At 34.7% G+C, this 14,946-nt stretch overlaps 1 protein-coding gene and 1 long non-coding RNA gene across 3 annotated transcripts; both read left to right on the top strand.

Moving 5' to 3' along the window:
• The first annotated feature begins 1,898 nt into the window (after positions 1-1,898).
• LOC105178998 (Leucine-rich receptor-like protein kinase family protein) lies at positions 1,899-8,063 on the top strand. Its single transcript, XM_011102580.3, has 3 exons — positions 1,899-3,042; positions 4,791-6,449; positions 7,267-8,063. Exons 1-3 carry the CDS (start codon positions 2,103-2,105, stop codon positions 7,842-7,844), a joined length of 3,177 nt encoding a protein of 1,058 aa, XP_011100882.1. The 5' UTR covers positions 1,899-2,102; the 3' UTR covers positions 7,845-8,063.
• A 1,715-nt stretch (positions 8,064-9,778) lies between these two features.
• Positions 9,779-12,329, top strand: LOC110011292 (uncharacterized). 2 transcript variants are annotated; one of them, XR_002286270.2, is made up of 4 exons: positions 9,779-9,924; positions 10,382-10,469; positions 11,333-11,800; positions 11,953-12,329. It is a non-coding gene; the product is annotated as an uncharacterized LOC110011292 (long non-coding RNA). The 2 variants fall into 2 exon arrangements; XR_016063754.1 differs by having other exon boundaries at positions 11,333-12,329.
• Positions 12,330-14,946: the final 2,617 nt, after the last annotated feature.

The following is a 14,946-nucleotide window of genomic DNA, read 5'->3' as shown; positions in this document are numbered from 1 at the left end:
AGTTGCGATGCTGAGAATGTAACTAAGGATATCTTATTTAAAGTATGGTCTAAGAGTATTTTAGCTAGAAAAAAAATGATCAAAATTAAGTGGTGTATTCCATGTAAAATTTGTGGGAACCATAAAGTTACACATAAGAAGAAACAAATTTCAAGTGGGATGATTGTAATTTTTAATATATTGGAGTGTATTTGTAACTAGTTGAACCTAAAAAATGTGGATGTAATTTAACGCCCCTCCCCCCCAAGCAAAAATCGAGTTAAAAAATATTAACAATATGAATTACACCCATGTTGGCATAGTATAACCCTCGCACTTAATATAATATTATTCAAATCGTTTGATATTTTTATATTCGATTTATTTACATATAAAAAAAATTCCTAAAATTAAATATCAATACCATTAATACGGTGCTCTACTTGGTACTTAAGATACCAGTTCTCAACTTCAATGTTACGATCAAACCTCATTGCAGAGGTGGAGTTTTACCATTTTATATCGGTGTATTATTGGCTGGCGGTGGTCAATTTATAACACTTGACCGAAGGAGATTTTGCTTAATTTGTAACGTGTCAGTGAAATTTCAATGGCCAAATATTTATGTCTCTACGAGTTTTACTGAAAGAAAACATTCATTGTAGTTAGGTTTTCTTAATTAAGATAGGCACTATGCATTTATCCAATTAAATTCAGTGTGCATTCGGTGCTTTGTGCATTGTGTATACAGATAATCGTCATATACTTTCATTCACTTAATAAGGTATGTGTTGATAGCTAACTGTTCGAAGTATTGTATACTTAATGTAGCATCGATAAGTCCAATTTAACACCAACCTCACTTTTATTTATATGAAAAACAAACATGGGAGTCATAAAGAAGATGAAAACTTTATCTTGTATTATTTTCTAAAATTGTAATCCTAAAACATATAAAAGACAATTATTTGGAGAAGATTTGGGCAATGTAGGAAGTATCTTTCTACCATATGAAAAAATAAAAAAATAAGAATAATTTTGTATATATTTGTTATGAGAAAAGTATGAAATATTATGAACACTTTTAACTAAATTAGATTAGAATATGGTAATAATAGTGTAAAAATATTTAACTAATAAAAATATAGGAAGAACTCATTGGAATATTTAAAAGCCACAGTTTTTTTTATGTATTATGTATAAAAATATTAAATACTATAAATTCAATAGCCGAATGCGGGAAGAATTTAATTTACATAATTTAATATTTTACACTCAATACTTTTGTACTATTTATTAGTCGAGGTATTAAAGTAACTACTTTTTATAGACGAAATATGAATTTACTATAAAATATCATACTTATATTTATTAATTTAATTATATCAGTAAATTTCAGTACTATTTATTAGTCGAGGTATTAAAGTAACTACTTTTTATAGACGAAATATGAATTTACTATAAAATATCATATATATATTTATTAATTTAATTATATCAATAATTTTCAGTACTATTTATTAGTCGAGGTATTAAAGTAACTATTTTATAGACGAAATATGAATTTACTCTAAAATATCATACTTATATTCATTAATTTAATTATATCAATAAATTTCTATTTTATTAGATTTAGATTTAACTGGTTTTACATTCTTTTACTTCAATTAATTAAACAAATATGATAAAATTATTTTATATAAAAATTTTCATTATAATCTGATCAAGTGAATTTTCTTAGGTTTTTTTTTTTTTGGAAATTTTGGATGTAGTTAAAAAAATAATAAGAAATACATATATGTATGTATAGATATACAAATACAGTGTGGGGCCCACGCCACTCCCATTTCTACACCTTTTTCACTCATCTCCCTCTAACAACTCATTTTCCACATATAAAAACCCTACACACTCTCTCTCTCTCACACACAACTCAGAGAGAAGAACACTGAGACCAGCACACACCTATACATACACACACAGGCACCAACTCATCATCTTCTTCCATTCCCAAATAATATAAAAACCCTAATTTCCCCACCCCCTCCCCTTTACCCCTCTTCCTCCCCACCCCCCAATGCCTCCTCACTCCTAGCACCCCCTCCACTTCTCCACCACCACCAATGACTCTCACTCTCTCTCTCTCTCTCCTCCTCACTCTCTCTCTCCTCCTCATCTTCCACCACCACCACCATGCCTCCGCCTCCTACGACGAAATCCGCTCCCTCCTCGAGTTCAAGAAGGGCATCAAATCCGACCCCTCCAACCGAATCTTCTCCACTTGGGTTTTTCCTTCCAACGCCTCTGCCTGCCCTGACGCCTTCCACGGCGTCGTTTGTGACCCTTCCACTTCCTCCGTCGTCGCCATTGCCCTCGACAGACTCGGCCTTGTTGGCGACCTCAAATTCAGCACTCTCATTCCGTTGAAGTTCCTGCAGAATCTAACCCTTGCCGGAAATTCACTCTCCGGCCGGTTGGTCCCGACTCTTGGTGTGATATCATCCCTCCAAGTCATTGATCTCTCAGGAAATCAGTTCTACGGCCCAATTCCTGCTCGCTTGACTGATTTATGGGCACTGCATTTTGTTAATTTGTCAAATAATAACTTCTCTGGGACTTTTCCGGAAGGAATTAGGAATTTGCAGCAGTTGAAAGTGTTGGATTTGCATTCGAATCAGCTCCAGGGGAGTGTGGGGCAGCTGATTCCTGAGCTGAGGAACGTGGAGTACTTGGATTTGAGTGGAAACAAGTTTTTTGGGTCGATGGACTTGAGCGTGGAGAATGTTTCTAGTTTGGCTAATACTGTGCAGTTCGTGAATATGAGAGGGAATGATCTGGGAGGCAGCCTTTGGGGGACCGATGCGATGAAGTTATTCCGTAACTTGAGGGTTTTGGATTTAGGTGACAATGGGATTGTTGGTGAGCTTCCAGATTTTGGGCAGTTGCCAAATCTTCAGGTCTTAAAGCTAGACAGTAATCGGCTCTCTGGGTTGGTGCCAGGTGGGTTCTTGCAGGGGGAACTCCCACTGGTAGAGTTGGATCTCAGTGGGAATGAATTATCGGGTGAGATTTGATTTTTAATTCTGCTGTGTTGCTTATATTAATGACTAATTTTAGTTCAGATAGATCAGTGTTATGCTGAAAAAACTTTTGGCCCTTCTTTGTTTGAATTATGATGGGCTGTTTCTTGTGTGAATAAATGTGGTTATAGTTGGAAAAAGTTAGCTTTGTTACCCTTGATCTTTTGGCCACCTCTTGTGGGACATTTGTCCATTAATTATTTTGTGCTATGTGATCTGCGATTGCGGGGTGGTGTGGTGTAATTCATTTAGCTTAATTTGATTCCAGTCGAATAGTACTTATATACTGTTAACTTAATACAATCACAAAACGATAAGAAGAACTCTTATTGTATTCAGTTGTTTAATAGCTGCACTTTTATTTTGATTGCATAGACCTCAAGCTAGAACATTCAGATGGGCATTTATTGTGAGCCTCATTGAACACGAAAAAGTATCTCAAAGTCAATATCAGGCTCAGAAAACTGTTTTTGTTGTAAGACTCATTTTTGTCACTTATGGCAAGGTTTGTGTGCAGTTTAAAAAGAAAATGCAGTAGAAACAAAAGATGTGATTGCACACTTTTAACAAGAATTTTTCGAAGTAAAACCTAAATTTCTACTGTCTACTTTGCTGAGAGATAAATAAAACACCATGCAGCAGCTACCACCTCAAATAAATGCGCGTCAGACACGCACGTTTTTACAAAATTACAAGAACTAAGGATCATATAATGGTCCAATTTTTAATAAGCTCGGATCTTTGACAGTTGGAATGGTCCAGAAGATGCCATACTTGGGGATATCCTGTCTTTTTTGGTTAATGAATTGTTGCAGAGGTATATATCAACTCATACGTTGACTAGAGATAGTGCTTGAATGGAGAATTGTGCCATTTGTTTGTATTTTGATGCAATTTGTGCTCCATTTGGTTGTGGCTCTCTACCCAACTTGCTCTGGCCCCAGCTAATTTTAGTGCTTGGATTTTTAGTGCTAAAGATCGTAGGCATGGTAATTTCCTGACGCCGATATAGGTTTTCTAGCGTAGCTGGTAGATGAGAATAGGTGACAGAAGCCGTAGAGCTGGGTTAATTTACCATGGATTTATGTTACTGAGAGTAATTGGTTGACAATCAAGTTAAGGTGATTGAAGCAAAATAAAACTGACAACGAGTGCAGTGGGTTTTATTTATATGAACCAATTTAAAGTAGTTGATTTGGTCAATTTTATTAAATGGGTCCGGATGAATATGGCCTTAATGTTTTCAGTCTCTTAACGAAAAAGCCGGAAAATTGAGAAGCTTTTTGTCTATAAAGATGGTGGTCATTACATTTCATACCTTAAGTAGATGCTTCAACTAAAAGTTGCACGTCTTTTCACATTTAAAGTTGTGTTCTTGAATTAGTTGCTCTGTTTTCTTATAGATTCACATGGAGTTTGGATTTTCTTTTTGCTACTACCTGTGCCACATTTGCTGTTTATTTTTCGATCTTTAAATGGAGTATCATGTGCATATAGCTACTGTACCCAACATAACCAAGAATCAGATTTAAGATTCTAATATCATGAAGTGGTAATATTTGACATATATGTAACTGGAACAAGTTTTATTATACCACCATTTTATATTTTTGGCTAAAAAGAATGCCATATTTCTGTGACAGGAAACATTGCTTCCTCTTATTGCTGTTGCATTTATCTGTTATTACTATCTTTGAACATAAAACCTAAAGTTTCGGTTTATATTATCAGGTGTCATTCCGGGAATCAATTCAACAACTTTGGGTACTCTGAATCTTTCGTCAAACTCACTCTCCGGGCTCTTGCCGCCTTCAATAGGAAATTGTCGGATTGTTGATCTTAGCAGAAATCTCCTATCAGATGAAATCTCTGTTCTGACAAATTGGAATGCTGATTTAGAAATTTTAGATTTGAGCTCCAACAGCTTGACTGGCAGCATTCCGAATCTGATGCAGTTCCAAGGACTGACTGTGCTTAGTATTAGAAACAATTCCATAGAAGGAAACTTGCCTTCTGCATTGGGCTCCTTGCCAAAGCTCAATACAGTTGATCTTAGCTCCAACAGACTTGACGGTCCAATCCCACATAGCTTCTTTGCTTCAATTACCTTAACAAATTTGAATTTGTCTACCAATCGTTTGACTGGAGGAATTCCTCTTGGAGGCTCACATACTAGTGAGTTACTGGTTCTATCATCTGGTCCAGCAATGGAGTCTCTAGATCTTTCAAATAATTTGTTGGCGGGTGGATTACCTTCTGATATAGGTAATTGGGGGAGGCTGAAGTTGTTGAATCTTGCTTACAATAGTTTATCTGGGCAGCTGCCAATTGAGTTGAGCAGACTTAGTGTCCTTGAGTACCTTAATTTGTCCCACAACTCCTTCAGTGGAAATATTCCTGACAAACTACCATTGACACTGAAGTTCTTTGACGTGGCCTACAATAACTTATCAGGAAAGATCCCAGAAAATTTGAACTACTTTCCTGATTCTTCATTTTCTGGAAACAGCCTTGAACCCCGTCATGGTTTTGCACCTGGTAATCATGTTCCTAAACAAATTCAAGACAGGGTAAACCATCATAGGTCAAAATCTAGTATTAAAGTAGCCATTATTGTTGCATCTGTTGGAGCTGCTGTGATGATTGCCTTTGTTATATTAGCTTATCGTCGGGCTCGATTTCACGATTTCCATGTCCGAAGAGGATTTTGTGGCCAAACCCCCGGTAGAGATATCAAAGCAGGAAGGTTTGCTCGTACTTCCCTTTTCGGATTCCATACCAGCATGGAGCCCCCTCCAACTTCGTTGAGCTTTTCTAATGATCATTTGTTAACTTCAAACTCAAGATCTTTGTCGGGCCAAATGGGTTCTGGTACTGAAATTTTTGGGAATGTATTGCCTGAGGGAGTGGCTGCTAGTGCTGCTTCCACAAATCCTTCTGAACAAGATAACCGCCCAACAACCTCTGGAAGGAAATCGTCTCCCGGGTCTCCAATAGTGTCCTCCCCCCGATTCATTGACACATTAGAACCTGTTACTCTGGATGTGTATTCGCCAGATAGATTGGCAGGAGAGCTGTTCTTTGTAGATACCTCTCTAGTATTTACGGCTGAGGAGTTGTCTCGAGCTCCAGCAGAAGTACTTGGTAGAAGTAGTCATGGCACTTTGTACAAAGCTACCCTAGATAATGGGCATATGCTGACTGTAAAATGGTTGAGGGTTGGCTTGGTCAAACACAAGAAAGAATTTGCAAAGGAAGTAAAAAAGATTGGATCAGTAAGACATCAGAGTATTGTACCTTTACGAGCTTATTATTGGGGGCCAAGAGAACAAGAGAGGCTTATTCTGGCTGACTATGTTGTGGGAGATAGCTTGGCTTTACATCTTTATGGTAAGGATTTGGATAATACTGCTTATATAGTATTTGGATCTGAAATTGGATTTACTTTATTGGCGTTTTTCTTATATGCTTCAGCCATATAGAATATAGTGATTTGCCTGATATTGAGGTGCAAGAGGCCATGAAATTATTTACAGAATCTTGCAACAGATCTTTAGTATACATATTTGAGGAGAGGCTTTTCATCTCAATATGTCTAATTCATTACAATTCCATTTCCATGGCATCGGTAAACCTACATTACTTATGACAGACTTTCTGTTTCCATTGTTTAATGCCCCAGTGTCTGTTAAAGATTTGCAAATTCAGTTTAGCATCAGATTTATGCTAATACCTTTACTGATATTCTTTCAAGATGAGAAATCAATTAATTAACTTTCATCATTTTTACTTTCTGTCTGAAATATTAAACTCTGATGGATTGCCCGAAATGCCATCTGAAGCATTCTGAAAATTGCATTCTCAAGGGTTTCTGACTTCCAGGTTTAATTTAGCTTCTTGTGAATTGCTTTCAAGGAACTTTATTTGTTACTTCTATTATCATCTTTGTCTATGTCTCTGAGTTGTTGCTCTTGGTGCTTGTCTGTAAGTCTTAACTTACTGGTTCCTTGGGCCTGACCTTTCCTAGTGATTGCACTTACGAACCCGCAAATGAGAATTTACTACAACATCGTTTTTACAGTAATTGATTTTGAATGCTTTTGCTAGTTTAAATCACGCATTTACTACAAAGCATGTGGTTAACTATAGTTTTAAATGACTTTTCATACTATGCCAAAATATTTACCAGTATATACATTTCATGCAGAGACCACGCCTCGGCGGTACTCTCCCTTATTATTCAGCGAGAGGTTAAAAGTTGCTAGTGGTGTTGCTCAGGCTCTTATGTTCCTTCACGACCGAGGCCTACCTCATGGAAACCTAAAGCCGACAAATGTACTATTGGTGGGCACTGAGTACAATGTTAAACTCACTGATTATGGTCTCCACCGTCTGATGACCCCTGCAGGAATTGCAGAGCAGATACTTAACCTGGGGGCTCTTGGCTACCGTGCCCCAGAACTCGCTAGTTCAGCCAAACCCGTCCCTTCATTTAAGGCTGATGTATATGCATTTGGTGTAATCTTGATGGAATTATTGACAAGAAGAAGTGCCGGCGACATTATCTCGGGCCAGTCAGGTGCCGTCGATCTTACAGATTGGGTACGGCTTTGTGATCGAGAGGGACGGGGAATGGATTGCATCGACAGAGACATTGCTGGTGGAGAGGAACACTCCAAGGCGATGGATGACTTGCTTGCTGTATCACTAAGGTGCATTCTTCCTGTAAATGAAAGGCCTAACATCAGACAAGTCTGCGAGGATATCTGTTCGATATCTGTGTGAAATTTTTGTACATGTGTCTTGAAATTAATTCTTTTTTTTTTTTTAATTTCTGTGACCTGTTTTCATTTGTTTCTATTTTTGGAAATTTTTTTAATTTCTTCCATTTGCCTTGTAATTTGGGCTGATCTTCACATATGTTTAGTTCCTCCCCTTCAACTTTTGTGTAAAGGGATGTTTAGTCCATTATTTAATTGACGGGAATACCCCCATTTGCTGTAACTTGTTATTTATTATACACTATAATTGTTTCAGTTAATTTGCTTAAAGGTTTTCTCTTTTTTGTTTTGTATTTTTCCCGCCGGCAGTTCTATATAATTGAAAGCTCTAGCACTAGTGATCAGTTTCTCGTGTAAGATTGTCTTAATTTAGCTTCTAATCATGATTTGAGATACAATTCTTTTAGTAGTTTGAGATTTTGATGCATGTCAGATTTTACATAGTTATAAATATTTATTTATTTAAAAAATTATAATATTCTCTTAATTTTAACATTGGTGTAGTAACAAGTTCATTGTCTTTTCATCTTATTGAATTGTTCAAAACGTCTTTTTAAATGATAAATTATAATTTTACATATACTTTTAAGAATTTGAGAACAGGTTAGAGGCAAGGAAAGAAGGTAATAAGGCCATGCCTTGGCAATTCGCTTTTAGCGATAGAATTGGGCACAATGAAGCAATCAAAGTCGGAGGAAACAAGCTAGCCCGAGCCTCGAAAGGAATCCATCTCTTTTAATCAATCCCCTACTTTTGATTGACAAGAGCGCAGACAGCAAGAGAATTGCTTCCATCGAGCTTCACAGTACTTATCTGAAGGGAAGGAAGACTATTCAAGGGTCCAAGTTGGCTGGCTCAGACTACTGTGCTTAAGGGCATTCCTGAGGGAAACTGCTATGCATTCCTACTCAACATCCCGCTTCCAATTGTTGGAAAATTTCAATAATTGAAACAACGTTTTGAAATATTGCATGTTGGAACAAGTAATTATAGCAATTAGAAACATTATTTATAATAAGAAAATTAAATTAAAAAACTTACAACAAAAATAGTATCGTAACAATTCTCAATTCAATTATAGTCGTTAATTTACCCGAATCAAATAAAAGGTTTCATGCTCAGCTTTTTGTGAATAAATAGTAAATTAATACACAAAAAAGATCACAATAATATAAAAACGAAATAGCAATTTCAAATTCCCAAATTGAGTTCTCCACTTTGAATTACCAACTTTCATGTTCTGTGTTAAGTCAAGCTTTAGTTTGTGTAATCCTTTCTTAAGAATTGTTTCCTGAGGTTAGGTTACCTCCATGAATATATAGAGCCTCCAGTCGTCCATCGAAACCTAAAATCAAGCAGATCAACAATGGAATCCAAGATTTCTCTTTGATATTGGGATTATGGAATTCTTAGGTCCCGAATGGTAATCATGTAACACCTGCTCCTCCTGCAGGAATGTTAGGGTAAATCGTCTACTTTTTATATGAAATCAAGAAATTTCTTTACTAATCTTACATGTAGGAGTAGTACATTTGATCTCTAACTGATTGGTATACATTATTATGATGGATATCTAGTTAATTGGTCGTGAAAACAACCGTACTTGTGGTGTTAAATGAGAAGTAGTGACGATGTTCACATTTGGAATACTTATAATCAGGGAAATTGGCAACTGCGAGTGAAATAGAGGTTTTGTGAAATCATGATATTAAGCTTGAAAGAGAAGCTGCCGTATAGCACAGTTTTGATAGCAATAGGATATGATGTCAAATAATGTTAAATTGTATTTTTTTATTATGAACTGAAATATGTGTAGATTATTAACAAGTGTGCAAAAAAGCACATAAGTTGATCAAAATCGGATACATAGACCTAATAAAAAGATTTAAAAAAAACTTTGCTCTATCGATCAAACAAGTTTTAAAACATATCCTCCATCCAGGCAGCAAAGCCAAACTCAAACTCAAACCTTCCCGTTTCCCAACACCAACCAAACACGTTGAGTTAGTATGGTTTTGGGTCATCCCTTCAACATCAGTACTAGTAAAATTCTTCTTCTTGCCAAATAGAAAAATCGATACACGGTATGTAACATTCTTCCCATGTAATTTATGCTTGTTATTTCAGGAAGTGGTTTGTCAGAGCCAAACCGTAAGCGCCTATCAAAATTCATAAAAATGGGACTGGGTTACACATTTGGCATTAGCATTCTGAGTTGGGGTTTCCTGATTATGAAAACAAAGAGTGAAAAATGATGTTTATTTTAGGAAACAAGAAACTGTAATGTTGTTGGTTGAGTTTGTTGTCAATTAATTTCCCAAAATACTCTTGGATCGCAACGGTCACTAACTCCTTTCTTTCCCTCTCTCTCTCTCTCTTTCTCTTTCTCTCATCTCAATATAAACAAGCCAGCCTACCACACCACCACGCTCATACAGACTTCATCGGATGCAACTCTAGAAAACTTTTCATCACTCTTAATATGAAAAACCTTTAGCACAACACGCTTATAGAAGTTTTCATCTATCTCCTTGTATACAGACTGGAGAGTTGAGTTGAAGACCTGTTTCCTCTTCACATTACTCAACAATATTGCTTTCTCTCTCTGCAGCAATTCATCCAACTCCAGGTATGAACACGGCCCTTTTCCTTTCTTTGTTTTATGTTTTTTTTCATTTGAACAGAGTCCTAGTTTTTTGTCAAATCTTGAACTCAAACATTCAAGAACATTAATAGTTTTCTATCAAGAAACAAAAAACTCTTACTCAAAGATTCAACCGCTGTCAAGAATTTCAAGAAATCAAAGAATCTTGAACTCAAATATTCAAAAACTTTATGTTTTTCTCTCAAGAGTTTCAAGAAATCAAAGAATCTTGAACTTAAAGATTCAAGAAGTTTATGTTTTCTATCAAGAGTTTCAAGAAACAAATAAAGATTGAACAAGTTTAAGGTTTCTTACAAGAATTTCAAGAAATCATGGAATCTTGAACTCAAAGATTCAAGAACTTCATGTTTTCTGTCAAGAATTTCAATAAACAAACGAGTCTTGAATCTTTGTGATTCAAGAATTCTAAGTCTTGTGTCAAGAATTTCAAGCATCAAGGATAGTCTCAACAAGATTAAGTTTAATGTGTAGAAACAAGGAGTCTTCCACTCAGCCTTGGTTGTGTGCAGTCTGAAACCAGACCAAGCATGATTGTGTCTCCAGTGCCAATAGGTTGCTCAACTCCTAATTGCATACCATAAGTTATTTTCAGTGAGCTCTTTCGGTTATTGGGACATGATCTAGATGAAATTTTCACAAAAATTTTTCTAAACATCTTCAGTTCACATTTGTCCAGGTTTCATAGTGCTTCAGTGTTCTTGGCTCTGTTATTCTGTAATGCTGTTCAGTCATATCATACCTCAGGATGTGCATTTGAGGCACGTTGACATATTTCTTCACACATCATTTTTTGCTTTACTATTGATTTTAAATTTCTCGAAACGAAGCTGTCTGAGGAACGTCCTGATTGCTTTGTGAACACTTCCCCTACTGCTGAGGAGACCTTGAATCATCTACGCCAGCAGTGTGACTCCTCTCCACAGTCTCTGTGTCAGCAGAGACTGCATTGTTAAGATAAGTTTTTCCAGCTAAGATTCTCATATTTGATGTGATTTAGGGTTTTAATTGCCTTACAGGGTAAGATTGCTCTATGTTGTCACATGGTGAGAATATTTACTCTAATGAAAGAAAGTTGAGGCAAACCCTCCTGGTTTTGCATGCAGAGTTCACTAACTGAGGGATCTTTACTGGTGTACAACCTGGATAATTTGATTTATTTTCATATGTGTGAAGTAGAAGGAGAATGCATCCTGATGTGCTCTTTGAGAAGAAAATCCTTGCTCAGGCTGTTGCATTTGGTGATGTTGGAGTTACTTCTGATGACATCTGGCACTAGAAGATGTGAAAGAAACCCAGTTCCGTAGTGTTTTGACTCTATATAATTTTGTATATGTGATTCCTTTTTATTACCTTGATTGATAAGTTTCTTTTTTTTTTTGGTCCATTTTGCTGCACACTTTCATAATTTTGGTACTTAACTAGCAGTTAAATTTCTTCCTATTTGCAGGGATGTCAAGGACCCCGTTCTTGTAAAGTTTCAAGATCACCACTCTTATAAATTTCTTCGTGCCTCGTAATTTAGGTTTGAATTAGGCTTCATGTATTGCATACTCTTGTGAACCAGCATGAATGTTGTTCTCAATGATAAATAGCAATTCGTAATCATCACCTTTTTGGCACAATCTGTTTCTGGCAGAATCCTCATTGTAATGCAATGTCCTACTTCCACTCTTGGTCAAGGCCTCCAATGTGACTTGTGGGTAAGAGATCCAACAATCAGTAAATCCTCGTGCAATCTCGAGCATATAGAATAAGAGGTTATGTTATGTGTTTGCTTTTTAGTTAGTTTAGTTGAGAGGTTCAACTCGTCATGGTATTTTGTCAAGGTACTGGAAAATTATTGAGATGTTCAATTAATTCTATTAGTGACTCCAGGACGAGAATCAGTTGTGCTGTTTGAAATTACTGGGCAAAATAAATAAATAAATAAATAAAAAAGCAGTTGTCCAGGTGAATGCAAAGATTTATTTTAAGGTTCAAGTGTTCCGCTAAATGGAGGTGATGAAGTGGTTTCCACCTCAACTAGCAAACATACTTACGCATCCTTTTACCCACATATTTGAGTTAAGGTTTGTGTGGCTATACTCTTTTGGTCAAGGCGCCTAGCATGAGTAATGCAATTAGATACCATTTCATGTTATAAGTTACGTCGCTGATTTTGTGGATCTGCTTTTTCTCCTAGTGAAAGTACTAACCAACATTTGTATAGCATTTCATGTTAAAAGCCACGTGAAGGTGCTTTTCATATAATTCTCAAACTTTTGCATTTATTTTACAAAATGTCTTGCCTCATACTTCTCAGGTGATAGATACTTAAAGTTGTAGATTATAGTAGAGCACAAAGTCATGTTTGTGCCTCGTGTTTTAGAAGACGAGTGACTTGTTCTGGCTAGTGATGGCTTATGGGATACAATGACAAATGAAAAAGTTTGTGCGGTGGCTAACAAACGAATCTTAATATGGCACGGAAAGAATACCACGAACCTATTAAATAAAAGGGGTCTAGGAGTTGACCCTGTTGGCAAGTTGCGGCTAACTACTTTTCGAGCCTCGCACTTCAGAAATGGAACAAGGATAATATTTCTATAATTTTGTTGAATTTATTGGATATCCGGAAGATATGAAGGATTTTTCTCTTAAATGTTGTTTTGAGAGAGCAACAGTATCTGTACATATTTGAGTGTCAGTTCTTGATATTTCATGCAGGCGTTTTGTTCTTTTGAGACAATGTTAAAATAATTATTTGCACAATAAATTATTAACAAATTGAGTAATGTGACAGTGTAAAATGTATATTGATTGAAATCGAAAAAAATATTCATACCGAAACTTGATTATTAAAATTGAACTTCAACCCAATATTTATACACTTGGCTCTCCAAATATGTAATGCAAGAGAGATGACATTTATTTTCAATTGATTCACGTATTAAATTACTTATTTGAGATAGTAAAGTTATGAGATCAATTCTTTTCAAAATTTGTACATGTATATTTTATTTTATATCAAAATCATTTTGCTTTAGAATAATTACATTGATATTTGACATAATATTATAAAGTGTTATAATACATATAAGAAGTTGTTCGATTTTGTCCCATGCAATAAATATGTATAATCTAATTTTAACATATTTTAAAGTTTAAATTATAAAATTAATTTGAGAAAATCCATCATATCTTCCACATATCCAAGTACATTGATCTCACGTCAAAAATAGAATACTTCTTTATAAAGATTCATTAAAAGATTAGAAACATATATATCTTTTTTATTTTGAATTGAATTCGGGCATAAAAATAATTATTCTTCCAAATTACTGGTTCAAAACTTTTAAAATATTACATAAATTGAGACGCATGTGTATGAAATATAAATAAATTATTCAAACCTAATTTTTTTTTATCTAAGTTATTAATTTAGCATGAATTATATCAACATAATTAATTAAACTTGTACTCCTCAATAAATTACACATTGTGAAATCATAATGATCTTTGTTGTGCTTTTCTGGTTATATTATTTTTAGTTAGAAGTATTAGATCATTTATGTTAATTATCAACTTATTTAACTCACTAAAAAATTAGATAGAATAATTATTAATCCCACTTGAATTTAATTGAATATATTTAGTCTCTATATTCTTTATATATTTTTTTATTACATATAAAATAAAATTTATAAAAAAATTGGTATACTAATTTAATGTTTTAGTGACTTTTTGTATACCTATATTTTTGTTTATAAGGAATATAAATATGTGATGCTCATACTCTTAAAATAGTATATTTTTATGTATTTATATATAAAATGTAGACAAGATATATAAATATATAGATAAAATATTTGGATTTTAATTAAATCTAAATAACAGATGTACATACAAAATTAATTAATAATTTTAGAACTCAATGAACCTATTTTATTAAATTTGTTACAAGATTGTACAAATTCAATGTTTTCAATTAATATATTTATTAAATTAAGTTAGATAAAAATATTATTAATAAATAAATACACTAAAATTAATAAAATAATAAGGATTTTTTGTGGAATCAACAAATGGTAGGCAGTGCAAAAAGAAGAAGAAAACGTGAGAACCGAATCAGCACTAACACTTTTATTAGTTGTCTTAGGCGTGTTTTTATTTAACTGGCAACTCTGTCTTGTAAAGTTGCTATCGCGCTTCTTCTTTGCCAGAATACCCAACTAGCCGTTGGGAAGAGATTAACGAATTCTTGATTAGGTGCAGTTGGGCTCTGTATATATACTGCCTTGTAAATACTTCTTCTTTAATCTTGAAATTATCTTCTGCATCTTTCTTTCATCTTCTTGTTTACTCTCAACTTCTACACACATCAAACACTACCTATACAGTACCATTGTTCTTTGGACACACATATATTTGATTTCTGTTTAGTTCCATCCGTCTATCATGA

This window comes from Sesamum indicum, linkage group LG13 (genome assembly GCF_026168435.1).
Source record: "Sesamum indicum cultivar Baizhima isolate 11 linkage group LG13, ASM2616843v1, whole genome shotgun sequence".
Taxonomy (NCBI): domain Eukaryota; kingdom Viridiplantae; phylum Streptophyta; class Magnoliopsida; order Lamiales; family Pedaliaceae; genus Sesamum; species Sesamum indicum.
This window is presented reverse-complemented; position numbering and strand designations above follow the sequence as displayed.

What these genes read in the sequence shown, in the direction of transcription:
- LOC105178998 (XM_011102580.3), top strand. Translation starts at nt 2,103, where the DNA reads ATGACTCTCACTCTCTCTCTCTCTCTCCTCCTCACTCTCTCTCTCCTC. An exon ending in CAGTGGGAATGAATTATCGG is followed by an intron (nt 3,043 to 4,790) that starts GTGAGATTTGAT and finishes TTATATTATCAG; the next exon opens with GTGTCATTCCGGGAATCAAT. An exon ending in CTTGGCTTTACATCTTTATG is followed by an intron (nt 6,450 to 7,266) that starts GTAAGGATTTGG and finishes CATTTCATGCAG; the next exon opens with AGACCACGCCTCGGCGGTAC.